General features: G+C 54.9%; 1 protein-coding gene across 2 annotated transcripts; it reads right to left on the reverse strand.

The window, feature by feature from the left end:
• Nucleotides 1-4,573: 4,573 nt before the first annotated feature.
• Nucleotides 4,574-13,438, reverse strand: LOC112632930 (galectin-9B-like). Of its 2 annotated transcripts, XM_025399144.1 has the most exons (9): nucleotides 13,365-13,433; nucleotides 11,811-11,921; nucleotides 10,556-10,651; nucleotides 8,842-8,877; nucleotides 8,264-8,326; nucleotides 7,600-7,641; nucleotides 7,056-7,144; nucleotides 6,742-6,904; nucleotides 4,574-5,307 (listed from the first exon to the last, which is right to left on the reverse strand). In XM_025399144.1, exons 1-9 carry the CDS (start codon nucleotides 13,431-13,433, stop codon nucleotides 5,161-5,163), a joined length of 816 nt encoding a protein of 271 aa, XP_025254929.1. In that variant the 3' UTR covers nucleotides 4,574-5,160. The 2 variants fall into 2 exon arrangements, with proteins under 2 accessions (XP_025254929.1, XP_025254930.1); XM_025399145.1 differs by lacking the exon at nucleotides 10,556-10,651 and having other exon boundaries at nucleotides 8,276-8,326; nucleotides 13,365-13,438.
• Nucleotides 13,439-13,444: the final 6 nt, after the last annotated feature.

Raw genomic sequence — 13,444 nt, forward strand, 5'->3', positions numbered from 1 at the left:
CACAAACAAAAAAAAAAAAAAAAAAAAAAAAAAAAAAAAAAAAGAAGAAATAATCAAATTAAGTTCTAGCAAGCAAAATGGAAAAATGTCCCCTTCTAGGAAAATAACATCATTACATTCTACTCCTGACCAGGTATATTAGGCCAATTTTGAATTGCTGTAAAGAAAAACTTGAGACTGGCCAATTTATTAAAAAAGAAGAAAAAGAGGCTTAATTGGCTCAAAGCTCTGCAGGCTAAACAGGAAGCACAGTGTCAGCATCTACTTCTGGAAANCCTCACACATTTGTCCCATCAGGGCACCTCTCGGGTCCAGTGCTCTGTGCCCAATGCTGGGGCCAGTGGGCAGCCCGTGTGGAGTAGGAGGAGAGAGTCCCAAACTGACTCCTGGACCTTCTCACTGGGAAGCCCGGGATCTGTACCCTGCAGAGACCTGATGGACAGTCTGCATTGAGAGGCTACCTTTTCTGGAGTACAGACAGAGCCCTGGGTAGGGGGACTGCCTTTATTGATGCCTCTTTGAAGCATGGCAAATTCAGGGACAGTCTGGGAGCCCCACTGCATGGTCAGCTCCTCGAGGGCAGGACTGTGTCCAGCATTTATCTCTCTACTCCCAGCCCAGCCCCCGGGGCATCTGTGCTCCTTCTCACCCTGAACCTGGCCCCGTGCAAGGTCCTGGCTGGGAGGGGACTCACTCCACAGCCCTTAGTGCCCTCTCCCCGCCTCCCTGAGGCCAGCAGGCCTGTCTGCAAGCCTTGTCCCCAGCAGCTGGGGACTGGACCCACCACTTCCTCTGGTTTCAGGTCTATGTTCAGGACATCCTGCGGCAGCAGCTGGCCAGCGAGGTGCTCCGTGTGCTCCATGAGGAGCCGGGTCACCTCTATGTTTGTGGGGATGTGCGCATGGCCTGGGATGTGGCCCACACCCTGAAGCAGCTGGTGGCTGCCAAGCTGAACTTGAATGAGGAGCAGGTCGAGGACTATTTCTTTCAGCTCAAGGTATAGTAATGGGTGTGTGGGCTGAGGGTGTTGGCCAAGGGCACAGGCCACTGGAGCCAGGACCAGGGGTGGCTGGTAGACCCAGGGGAGTCAGGCCCAGAAAAGTTCTGGACCCAAAGAGAATCTTAGCAGTGGCTGAGATCTGAGCTGGGTGGGCTGTCAGAAGGCCCCGCTGCACATCCCGGACTGGTCGCAGCTTTGGGAAGTCGGGTGAATGGGTTCCATTTTGCCGTCTGTGGAATGGGGGCAGGAGAGTCTCCTTGGCCTCTCCCCAAACCCCCTTTCAGAAAGTATCTGTGTGGCCAAAGCAAGGCTGTGAACACAGGGGAGAGCAAGGCTGCCCCCGTCAGCCTCGTGTGAACCTCACACTTCTTATTCACACCCAGGCCGGCGTCTGTTCACCCTCATCCCCGCGGCAGCAAGGGCTTGCATTTCACTGATGAAGATAATAGTGATATTTATCAAGGGTTTCCACGGGGCCAAGTGCTTGCCAGGGATTTTCATGTGGCATTTCATTCAGTCCTGCCGAGGACTTTATGAGGGAGGCACCCTGCTTTTCAGAGGGAAGGGGGCCTACGGGGTCCACAGCAGTGAGAGCCTAGAGTTCAGTCTGCCTCTCTGTGGTTCCAAAGCCTGTGACTGTCACTTCCATACTCTCCCTAAGACACATTCATATGTTCAACTGAACATTTATTGAGCACCTACTATGTGCTAGGGAGAGACCAGTAAATGAATCAGGCAAAAATTCTTTACATTCTTCTGGGGCTGACAAACCCAAAAGAAAGAGGTGTAGTGCTTCAGAGAAAAACAGCAGGAAACAGCCCAGGAAACGCTGGGGAGTGTAATTTTAAATGGGGATTTTAAATAGTATAATTTTAAATAGGCCAGGGAAGGCAGAGCTGGAAGGCGGCGTCTGAGAATAAACCTGAGATAGCGAGGAGGAGCCCCGTGGATACTGAAGGAAACACTCGGGGCTGTTCTGGAGGGGGCAGCAGGTACAAAGGCCCGGGGGTGGGAGTTAAGCTGGCGTGTTGGAAGGACAGTGAGGAGATAACAGGCATTTCCCCAAATGGGTTGAATGGGTCAGTAGATATTTGGCATCAAAAAGGTTCCAAGGTCGAATAGCCTGGGACATGCTTAGTTAAGCCAAGGCAAGCACGTTGCTTTACCACAAGGCTTCTGGGGGGCTTCAACCTGCTGCTGTGCGTCGGGACCCTTCAAGGCTGGGAGCAAAGCAAGGACATAGCATTTCCCAAATGTATTTATCTCAGAGCTCACACTTCCTGGAGCGTCTTGGGTGGGGGGTGAGCGCTGGGCAGGGCATGGGAATGCCAAGTAAAGCTTTGGAGATGGTTAGAGGGCCGGCTCCAGAGCAGGTGCTGAGCAGGTTTAGGCTCTAAACCAGATTCCAGCACAATCTAAGTATGACAGTTGGGAAGACAGATGGCTCATGAAGGTCCATGTGACAGGGAAGCTGGGCAGCCCCAGGGGCTCATCCCAGCCTGGACTTGACACGTTGGTCTCTGTTTCCACCTAAGAGAGCCAGAAGTGCTTTCATGAAGATACCTTTGGTGCTGTATTTACCTACAAGCGGACAAGGCGGCAGCGCAGCCCTGGAGCCTGCAGATGTCAGCCCTCTGACAGCCCACAGGAGGGGTTAAAACTGCCGACACAGAACTTAACCATGGAGCCAGCTCTGCATTATCTGAGGTCACAGGGCCTGGGGAGCTGGAGGAAAGTGGTATCCCCCAGCCTCACATCTTATTTTTTCACTTCGTTCCCCATCAAGCCCTTTACTTGACCTCCTACCAAGTAGCACCCTGGATTGATCGGAGCCTCCTCTCTCAAGCTGGGGCCTCCCTGGTCCTCTGGAGATGAAATCTTCAATGACAGGCCTGGCAAGTGGGTGAAAGATGGAATCTGCTGCTGAGTGCACCACTTCAAGTGACCACCAGGAGGTGCTGTTGCGCCGCTGTGTATTTAACTGCCTTGGGTACAATTGTTTATGCCTCTGTTTAAAAAACTAACACCCTAGTCTGTTCCCAATGGCCACCTGGGTCTTCCCTGTATGATTCCTTGATGGAGATATTTATATGATGGAATTTTACTTTAATCACACTGTGTGTGTGTGTGTGGGGTGGGATGTTTTGTAGGGAACGTGGCCCTGAGTTATATAGAGTGGGGAGCTGGTGGATGTCACAGCCTGAACAGGTCCCCCATAGAGGGACACCCCAGGCAGGCCATGGCTCCTCTGAAATGGCTGCCAGGTGTGACAGCAGCAGATGGAGCTTCGTGCTGGTCCAAAGACCTGTGGTAGGGCGGAGGGCACAGGCCTGCCTCCCACACAAAGAATCTGACATGGGGTCTGGTGAGAGTGGGAATCTCGTACGAGGCCAGAGCTTCAGGTTCTTGAGGTTCTTCTTGGACACTGTCTTAGAAAGCATTTTGCTCTGGGGCCACCTGTCTCATGCAACTTTGGCCAGTACGGATGTGGCCCCTGGGAAGGCAGGGTATTGAGGCAAGTGTGGGTCACAGCATCCTCGCCCGACGGACTAGGGACCCTCCTGGGTTTGGAGACGGCCAGGGAAAGCTTCTCAAGAGACTGGGCCCGTTTCCCTCTCCTGGTCAGAACCAAGGAAGGAGCTCAGCGGTGGCTGCTGGGGTCCTGGCAACGTGTGGCTCCCAGCTGGGGTTTGGCCTGTGCCTCCGGGGCGCCCTCGCCCGGGACCCTCCCTCTCCCCTCCTCCTTCTAGCAGCAGCGTCTCAGGTGGCAGGAGAAGGTGCAGTGCCAACTTCAGGCTCCAGACGTGCCCTGCGTGACAGCCGTGCATCTCAGCAACACGGCCAGGAGTCCACTCCGGACCAGGGCTTCCCAGCTTTAATGTGCGCGCCTCGTCTGGAGTCCTGTGAAAACGGAGACTCTGATCTCGCAGGCTGGGCGGGGTGCAGGATGCTGCGTTTCCAACAAGCTCCTGGGTGCTGCTGGTGCCACTGCTCTGAGGACTACGCTGGGGCCTGAGGAACTGGATTCTTGCTGGGCTGAGCAGGATGTGTTGGCATCACGTGGACGCAGAGCTGGGCTGCCTGGCAGTGGCCCAGTGGCTGACAGAACCCCACACATGGACACAGAGCCACTTTTCTCACACAAGCCCTAACCCCTAATGCCAGGGAGACCCACAATGGAACACACACCCAGACGGTGCTTTGGATCGGCTTCTCCTGACACCCCTTCCCCAAGCCACCTCCTCCCACTGGGACGCCAGGTCTGAGGAGCCAGCTCTGGCCCTGCTGTGGCCCTCACAGGCTCTGCCCCAGCCTCTCTCCCATCTTGGAGGCCTGGGGCTGTTTCCTGGGGTCCCCCATGACCACCTTTCCTGTGTCCGAGACTCCTGCCCAAAAGGCTAGAGCCCCAGCCTGCTTTCTCCAACACCCTCTGGGAGGAGGTGGGAGGTCAGGACCCCCTGCCCAAAGGGAGTCCATGCTCTCCTGTCCCACTCCTCTCAGCAGCACCCCTGCCCGATTCCACAGACTCCAAAATGTCTCCAAATGAATTAAAGCAGCCACGGTCAACCCACATGAATGTGCCAACAAGCATTTTCATTTCTTTATTTTAAGGACACTGGGAAAGGAGCTAGTCCCCTGAAGAGTCCAGTCCCCTGAACTCCGGTCAGTTGGTGGAGGCCAGTGGGATGCCATCAGGCCTGCTTTCCAGGAGGGGGTGAAGGGTTGGTGCAGGGTGCAAGGTGAGAGTGAGGTTAAAGGTCAGAGAGGAGGGGCTGAGGAGGCCACCTCCCACCAGGAGTAGACAGCTAGTGGCTTGGGACTGGGGTGGAGCCGCGTGGGGGATGGGAGGGGACTGAGCATGGGCCTTCATCTTCACTGCCCACTCCTCCCTCTCCCTGGCTGTGCCCGCCTCCTGGGATGGTAGGATTTGGGCAGCTGGAGCCCCAGGTGCTGCTGCGGCTGAGGAAGGCAATCCCGGTCAGCTGCCTTCTCCGTTCCAGGGTGACTGTAGCCAGAAGTAGGACCAGACAAGGGCATGGCCTCTGCATTAAAGCCCAGATCCCAGGGAGGGTTGGAAAGGCTGGGCCTGGGACGTGGGGATGATGAGAAGACCCAGACTGCCCCCCACCCCAGCCCCGGCCCCAGGGCCAGGGAGCCGCCTATGTCTGCACGTGGGTCAGCTGGATGTCGCCCCCCACTTCCAGTTTGTTGATGGCGGGCAGGTTCCTCAGGCGATGGTAATATTCAAACAGGTGCTGACCATCCACGGCCACCTTGAGGCAGTGCGCGTCACACAAGATCCACACCTGTGCAGAGATCATGCCGTTTGCACTACACTTGGGAAGTCCTCCACTCACACTGCAGCCTCCTGTCTCCCTCCCTCCTTCCCTCCCTCCCTCCTTCCCTCCCTCCCTCCTTCCCTCCTCAGACATTAATAAGCCCCTCACCTGCGCTCCATCCCCACTGAGCGACGACGCTTCACTAAACAGGCTGTGCGTGCTCCTTCCCTTGTACTGTTCCCTGGCCTATAATACTGTTCCCACCCCATCAGGGACGGGAGCGCTGGCCTGTGCTGTCTGCATCCCTCGGGCCCAGCACACAGGAGTGCTCCGGGCCTGGGCTCCTGCAGCATCAGCCTCCTAACTTGTCTTTTCCACCCCAATGCCTTCTCCATGAGGCAGTCAGGATACAAATGTTAAAACCTCCTTCCCTTCGCAATAGCTAACACTCCTATCACACACGCCATGTGCTAGGCACTGTCCTACGCATGCTACAGATACTATCTCATTCCATTCTTACAACTCTAGGAAATTCATGATTTTTAGCTCCGTTTTGCAGATGAGGAAACTGAAGCATAGAATAGTTAAGTCACTTGCCTGAGGTCACACAGCTGTCCACAAATCAAAGAATGTTGCTCCCTGGCTTGAAACACTCCTGTGTGGCTTTTCACTGCGTTAAAATCCAAGCTCCTTTCCATGGCTGCAAAGCCCTACATCAGCCATTTTCAACTCTGATTGCAGAGTATAATCACTTAAGACATATTTTTAAAATGCGAATGCTCAGCTGACCGCCTCGCTGGCCTGGGCTGGGGCCCCAGCACTGATATTTCCTTTGTAAGCTCCCTGGGTGGTTTGAATGTGTAGTCAGGGCGGACACGCCTGCCTGCTGTTCCCGGACAGGCCACACCCGTGCCTCTGCACTTTGGCCCTCGCTGCCCCTCCCAGGCTCTCTCTATCTCATCGCTCTGTTTTGCTTTGTGTGTGGCACTGTCGTTATCTGTGACCATCTGTCCATGCTTTACTTTCCTTGTTCCTTCCCCACCTAAACTGTAAACTCCCTGGAGGCAGGACCCGGTCTGCCTGCTTCATGGCTGCGCCCCCAGCACGCGGGCTGCTTCCTGCACAAAGCGGGCCACAGGAAAATCATTGTTGAATGAATAAGTGAAGAAATGAAAAACACCTGCTTCTTGGATCTGATTTGACACTTACTGGCTGTGTGACCGCAAGCAAGTAACCTGCACTTGTGAGTTTCTTTCCTCATCTGAAAAAGCAGATCCCAACACTTCCTTCATGCAGGAAAATAATGATAATAATAATAATTTGTTGGCCACCTTCTCTTCTTCTGGGCCCTCATCCCAGAGGCATCAGCCCCCATCCTGTTCAAGGCACCCCAGACCTCCTTTACCCCTCCCCCTGTGCACCCGTAGGAGCCTCTCCGAGCTCCAGACTGCGGTGCCTCACCGAGAAGCTCTGGCCTCGGACGAAGGGCATTTTTCGGGGCAGACTTCGCTCCTCAGACCCCCAACAGTTGTTGATCTGGGTGTTGCGGACCACAGCGTTCTCATCAAAACGGGGGTTCAGGTGGAAGGCGATGTGGCTCCCAGAGCACAGGTTGATGTGGAACCTGGGGTGGGCGGCCCACCTGAAGCTTTGTCCTCTGAGTTCTGAGCCCCATTTCCTCCCCGTCATCTGCAGCCTGCCCGAAGCCAGGGGAATGGCTGGAATGACCTTGAAGGGCTCTGTCTTCCCAGAGGTCACTGGAGCCCTTGCCTTACCTCTGAGCACTGGGCAGGACAGTGCCCGACAGGATGATGGACTTGGATGGATACAGTCCTCCCGGAATGGTGGTGACAAAAGGCATTGGCTGTGGGAAGAAGGGGGACAGAGCAGCCAGTGGCAGCCAGGGCAGCCACCACACCAAAGGGGAGGACTGTACCAGTTCCCATGAATCTGGGCTGTCAGCTGAGAAGAAGCCCGTGACAGCTTTACTTGGTTCCGTAAAAGCCAAAGGAAAACTTTCCAGTGCTCCTCAAATTCATGGGCTTAGATTAGTGTCACGAAAGGAACTTTGGCCAAACACAACAAGACTCGTGGGGTGAAAAGGGAGGGCCATGCAATGTGCTCACATTGACATGACAGTTTTAAGGTTGAAAACTCCTCTCCACAGTCTTCTACTTCACTGGGATGCTTTGAAGCCCTTCAGCTTACCAAAGGACCGCTTTTCATTTTGCAAGGCCAGTGGATACCCCCGCAGCGGCTCTTCACCCCCAGCCTGCCCACCACAAACAGAACCTCCGCCCTCCCTGAGAAGCCACTTACATAGGCGGGGTGGGGGTACATCATAGGTGGGAGGGCGGGAGTCTGTTGAAAAGAAACCAGGAAATTCAATGGGAGAGCACATGTGTGCACGAGCACTCACCCACGCGCACCCACGCATTCCAGAGGGGCCTCCACTGTGAGGCTGATCTCGTGAGGCTTTGGCCCTTGGACTCTCCCATCCACCTCCCTTTTCATGTTAGCCTTCCTGGAACTTCCTGCTGGGTTCCCGGACCCCACCACGGTCACCTGCCCCGCAACTCCTCCACAGGCAGCCCCACTAATTCTAAGCCTCCGGCCTGATTTACACCATCAGGAGAACAGCTTAAGCCTGTGATCAGTAGTGACATCCCGGGGACCCAGGACGCAGGGCCAGGAACCTCACATCCGGGTGCTGGGGCCACTGCACTCCCCACTTGGTGACAGGTGGACCAGTTTCCCTCCCGGTCTCTAGGGAACCTGCCTCTTCCACCACTGGATAAATCCTGCTTCTTCCAGAATCTCTGCTGTCCCAAGAACAGCTTTAGCCACATGTCACCTGAGCCAAGGACTCAGCCCCAGATGTCCCCATCCTCCTTGCTAAACTGCTTTCTTCCTGACTCTAGGGCTCTAGGGAGTTTAGTTCTTGGTGAAGGAGGACACTGTGCAGCTGTGAACTGGCCAGAACTTGTAGACTTACAGAGAACATCTGTCCAGGGGCGCTCTGCACCGTGTGGATGACTGTCTGGGTCTGAAGGAAAGAAACCAGGTCTCACCCAGGCTCTCCCATGTGAAGGCCACCAGCTCCCACCAGAGGGCGCCACACGGCAGGCACCTCCAGGGGGCGTAATCAGCCCAGTGGCCCCACAGACCCCACAGAGGGTGGGTCCAGGTGTTTCTTCTCTCAAGGGGATGAGGGAGGGCAAAGGTTAGAACCCTGGAGAAGACAGATGGGGACGCTGGTGGCTCTAGCCCATCTTTCCTCTCAGGAAAACGTCTCTCAGCCTAGCCTCCCTTTGCAGGTGGGAGAAGGGAATGTGGGACACGGTCTTCCGTGGCTGCCCACAGGCTGGCAACTCAGGTTGTTTCATCACGGCCAGCCAACCACATCCAACCCCCCACCTCGCCAGGCCGGGCAGACGGTCAAGGGCCTGGCCTCTGCCCTCCCCACTCCCAATGGGAGAGGCCCAATGCCTGGCCCCGCCTCCTCCATGAGCCCAGAAGAGCCAAAATGAAGAGGATCCAAAAAGAAAGCAAAAGACTTACAATGGGAGCTGGGTTGGCAGGCCACACGCCGGGAGGCTGGAGGGGTGAGGAGAGTCAGAAGGGTGGTTATCGCGGGCACCACAGAACGGGAAGAGACGATGGCAGAACTCCAGGGAGGCTCTTGTGCTCAGAAATGCCTCCCCAGACACACCCGCCTCCCTCTTTCTCCCAAGCAAGCCTTCCTGAGCCCATGGCCCCCAGATTTTTACCCCCAGGTGCACAGGGCTTTGGGGTTGGGGGGTAGGGTATCCCCATTGGTTCCTCTCCAGAGAGAGGAGGCTGGGTTTGCTGGAGTCCTCACTGCTTTCTGTAGCTCCCACAGCCAAGAGCATTACTTTCAGTGCCATATCTCACCCGTAAGGTGAGAAGGGGTATTTGTTGAAGGCCTGCTGTGGGTCGATTCCTGAGCTTCAGTGCTTTCCAATGAGGGAAGCAGCCTCAGCTCCTGTGTCCCTGGTGAGGCCATGAGGCTCAGAAAGATAAAGCAACTTGCCTAAGCTCGCCCAGGTGGAAGGGACCAAATCCAAAACGGCAGCCAGTTCTGTCTGACTGTATCCAGCACACTTTCTGTCACCCCCAGGGTCAGGGCCAGGGCCAAAGTTGGGCTGCCCTGCAAAAGTTCCCTGGGGCTCAACCAGTCCTGAAGTCAGTGTGGCAGGAGGCAGGTGCCCTGTCTGTACCGTGATGGGCCATAGAAAGACTGTGTAGACCAAGTGCCCCTCCTCCCAGTCCCCACTGCTTGAGTGGCCAGAGGAAGGGCTGCTCGCCTCCTTATCCTGGATCCTGCCCCACCCAGTAGACTGTTCTTGCCCTGGCTGGTATCCCATTCTTCCTGGCTGTGAGAACCACATTCCACATTCATTCATTCACTGAGCCCCTACTGAGTGCCAGGCACTGTGCAAATGAACAAGCTATGGTCCTAGCCCTCTGGGGCCTCATGTGCATAGGGAGATGGGGGTGGAGTGACGGGGACAGACGCGCAAACACAGTTACAATGGGGTGCTGTGAACTGGCATGGCACAGATATGTACAGACTCCATGGGGACATGGCGGGAGCGTCCAACAATATTCTGGGCAGGGAGGACTCCCAGAGGAGAGACACTTAGGCAGAGCATGGAAGGGCAATTAGGCGTGTGCTGGGGACAGGCTGGCAGAGGGTGCTTCCGGGACCAGGGACAGCATATGCAAAAGCATGGTGGCCCGAGAGGGCCTTGAGTGAGCTGCAGAGGCTGTGTGAGCTTCGTGGGGTGTGGGTGAGGCAGGGAGGTTGACTGGGGCCAGACTCGGGAGGAATCTGTATGCCCTGCTGGGGAATTTGGGCTTTATTTGAAGGGCTTGGGGCTGTTAAGATTTTTAAGCAGGGAGAGGGTGTGATCAGATTTGCTTATAAGAAGGTCATTGCGGCAGTGGTTGGGTGTGGGGGGTGGGGAACTGGACCCCTGTCGTCATGGTGAGGAATCCCAGAGGCCTGAGCCTTGTCGGTGGCTTCAGGACCCTTGGTGCCTTGGAGAGACATAAAGAAGGGGGAGTGAAGAATCCAGGGTGACTCCCAGGTCCCCAGCTCTGGGTGCCCAGTGGACAGAGACAGGGAACTCTTGAGTGGGCACGATGGTGCCCGTAGGCCCTGGTGTCTTGCTGGCTGGGGCCGGCCTCTCAGACCCTGGGTCCTTCCTGCTGTCTGCTCAGCCACCCAGGGCCTCTGTGTTGAACTCACTTTTTGTCTGCGCCCCTTGGGCTTGGGTGGGAAACAGACAGGCTGGGAGAACGGCACCATGGAGAAGGCGGGCTGAACAGGGACTGTGCGGGGGTTCTGTTAAAACAAAAGGCACTGACTGGTGAGGAAAAGCATTAATGGAGCCAAGAAGAAGCTGAAAGGCAGAGGCAGGGGCAAGAGGGAGAGACCAGGCAGGCAGGGGGATGCGGCAAGGGGGTTAGGGCCATGCCGAGGCGGGAGGGGAAAGAGCCAGGCTCCGGTGAGCAGCACAGGGGGGCAGTCTCCCTCCAGCTCTTCCCTCCCACCAGTAAGGGAGAGAGTCAGGGAAGGAGGGAATGAGAGATGAGGACCAAAGGGTGAGGAGCCCAGATTTGCTGAGGGCCTACTGTGTGCTTCACTCATCTCAAGGAGCTCCCTTGAATGCCAAAAGGGTAACAGCAGCTCCCATGCAGCTGCCAGTGCCCTGTGGGAATATGGGCCCAGCCTACCCTAATCTTCCCGTTTTTCATGTGGTATTGGTATCTTCTGACCTTTAGTTTTATTTATTTTATTTTATTTTATTATTTAAACAAATTTTTTTGGAGACAAGGTCTTGCTGTGTTGCCCAGGCACAACTTGAATTCCTGGGCTCAAGCAATTCTCCCGCCTCAGCCTCTTGAGTAGCCAGGATTGCAGACCTCCACCACGGTACCCGGCTCTCCTGACTTTTCAGATGTTGGCAACACATTCAAAGTCTTTAAAACACAGAGGTCAAACAGACTCTGGTGTGGGCTCAGGGGGCCATTGTGTGACCTCTGATATCTGTCTCCTCACTGAACCACACAACAACCCATGGGGGGCAGGCAATGACCATGCTCATTCTACAAATGAGGAAACCGAGGCTGAGAGAGGCAAAGTCGCTTGTCTAAGATCCCACAGAAGATGAATGGCAGAGCTGGGAATCTGAACTGGATTCAGCTTGGTTCTTGAGCCTGGGCTCTTTCTAGAATAATATGGCCTCCTTACCAGGATGGAAATTGAGGGATGAAGAGAAAGGGGCAGCCGAGGAGTCTGGGAGACCAAGGCAGGTGACACAGAAGGAGGGGCAGAGTGACAGAGGAGAAGGGGCGGGCAGGCACTGGGACAGGGAAGCAGAGGTTGTCCCCAGAGTCACCTGGGTAGGAGACTGGCTTGGGTCCACCCAGCAGGGCCTAGGCACAGCTACGCTGGGCCCTGCATCCCAGCCCTGGGGACTGGTACAGGTGGACAGTCTGACCTGGAAGCTGATGTAGGACAGCTGCACAGAGCCATTGACGGAGATGGTGTCCACACGGTGGAAGGGCACGCGGTGGAAGTACTGCACGAAGAGGCTCCCGTTCACCATCACCTGCCAGAGGAGAGCACGTGTTCCAGGGCAGGCGCCCCAGGCCGGGATGGGGACCCCCCCTACGCTCCTGGACCCTCCTTCTAGAAAATGAAGACCTGAGTCTGGGCCTCACTGTGGGGCCAGTTACAGGAATGTGTGTGACCCGAAGGGCATCAACCCGAGTCTCTACTGGGCTCCAGTGGTTGGTTTTCGTTCTTCTGGTTGTTTACTGCAGTAGGTTTGTCTTTCTAGTCTTAGCTCACCTGGGGCTTCATTTATTTATTATTTATTTTTCCTTCAACTTTTTGGGTTTTTTTTGAGACAGAGTGTCACTCTGTCACCCAGGCTGGAGCACAGTGGTTCAAGCGATTCTCCTGTCTCAGCCTCCCAAGGACCTGGGATTACAGGTGCCCACCACCATGCCCAGCTAATTTTTGTATTTTTAGTAGAGACAGGGTTTCACCATGTTGGCCAGGCTGGTCTTGAACTCCTGACCTCAAGTGATCTGTCCTCAGCCTCCCAAAGTGCTTGGATTATAGGGGTGAGCCGCCGTGCCCAGCCCCTTCAACTTTTATTTTAAGTTCCAGGGTACGAGTATAGGATGTGCAGGTTTGTTAACTAGGTAAACGGGTGCCATAGTGGTTTGCTGCACAGATCAACCCATCACCTAGGTATCAAGCCCAGCATCCGTTAGCTAATCTTCCTGATGCTCTCCCTCCCTGACCAGGCCCCAGTGTGTGTTGTTTCCCCCCTTGTGTCCATGTGTTCTCGTCATTCAGCTCCTACTTATCAGTGAGAACATGCGGTGTTTGCTTTTCTGCTCCTGCAATGGCTTCCAGCTCCATCCATGTTCCTGCAAAGGACATGATCTCATTCTTTTTTATGACTGCAGGGGTATTATTGAAATATGCATAAAATACTCATGGGGAACAGAGGAGAAGTGACCTCGGGTTGCATACTGAGTGGATGGGAACATCCTTATCTCAGATAAGCATACTCAGACTGACTGACCCATGGGCTTCTCAAGCCCAGAAACTTACTCTGCTTGCAAAGGTAATTTGCAATGTGCTTACAAAACTATACCCTTAATAGACCCTAGATAAAGGCTGGAACAATGTCGCTGAAAAGTAAATGCTACCAGGGACCTGGAGAGGAGGAATGGTGACAGCAGAGGAATGGAATGAGCTTGGAATTCAAAGACACACAACACCAAACAGCAACGTGATGACTCCCCTAGTTCTTATTTTCAGAGTAAAAGAAGCAGCAGGCGCACCTGTAGATTCAGGTGAAGGTGCAGAAGGAGACTATGCAGCCATGGGTAACACCTTACAAGGAAATGGTCGTGTTATCTGTATAGTGGTGTCACTCTGGCTGAATGTCAATTAAAGTGATTACTTAAAAGCCATTCACCTGATAGGGCTGAGGGTCCCGGGGGTGAGAGGTGGGGAGGGGATTCCTGCTCACCTTGAAATCCGAGCTCTGCACCAGGAAGCAGAGGTCAAAGGGCATCCCCTTCTGGAGGGGCATGTGCATCTTCCTCTCCT

Source organism: Theropithecus gelada, chromosome 10, assembly GCF_003255815.1.
Source record: "Theropithecus gelada isolate Dixy chromosome 10, Tgel_1.0, whole genome shotgun sequence".
In the NCBI taxonomy this organism is placed as follows: domain Eukaryota; kingdom Metazoa; phylum Chordata; class Mammalia; order Primates; family Cercopithecidae; genus Theropithecus; species Theropithecus gelada.

What these genes read in the sequence shown, in the direction of transcription:
- LOC112632930 (XM_025399144.1), bottom strand. Translation starts at nt 13,433, where the DNA reads ATGCACATGCCCCTCCAGAAGGGGATGCCCTTTGACCTCTGCTTCCTG. An exon ending in TGTTCTCTGTAAGTCTACAA is followed by an intron (nt 7,642 to 8,263) that starts GTTCTGGCCAGT and finishes TCTTTTCAACAG; the next exon opens with ACTCCCGCCCTCCCACCTAT. An exon ending in GTCCTGCCCAGTGCTCAGAG is followed by an intron (nt 6,905 to 7,055) that starts GTAAGGCAAGGG and finishes CGCCCACCCCAG; the next exon opens with GTTCCACATCAACCTGTGCT.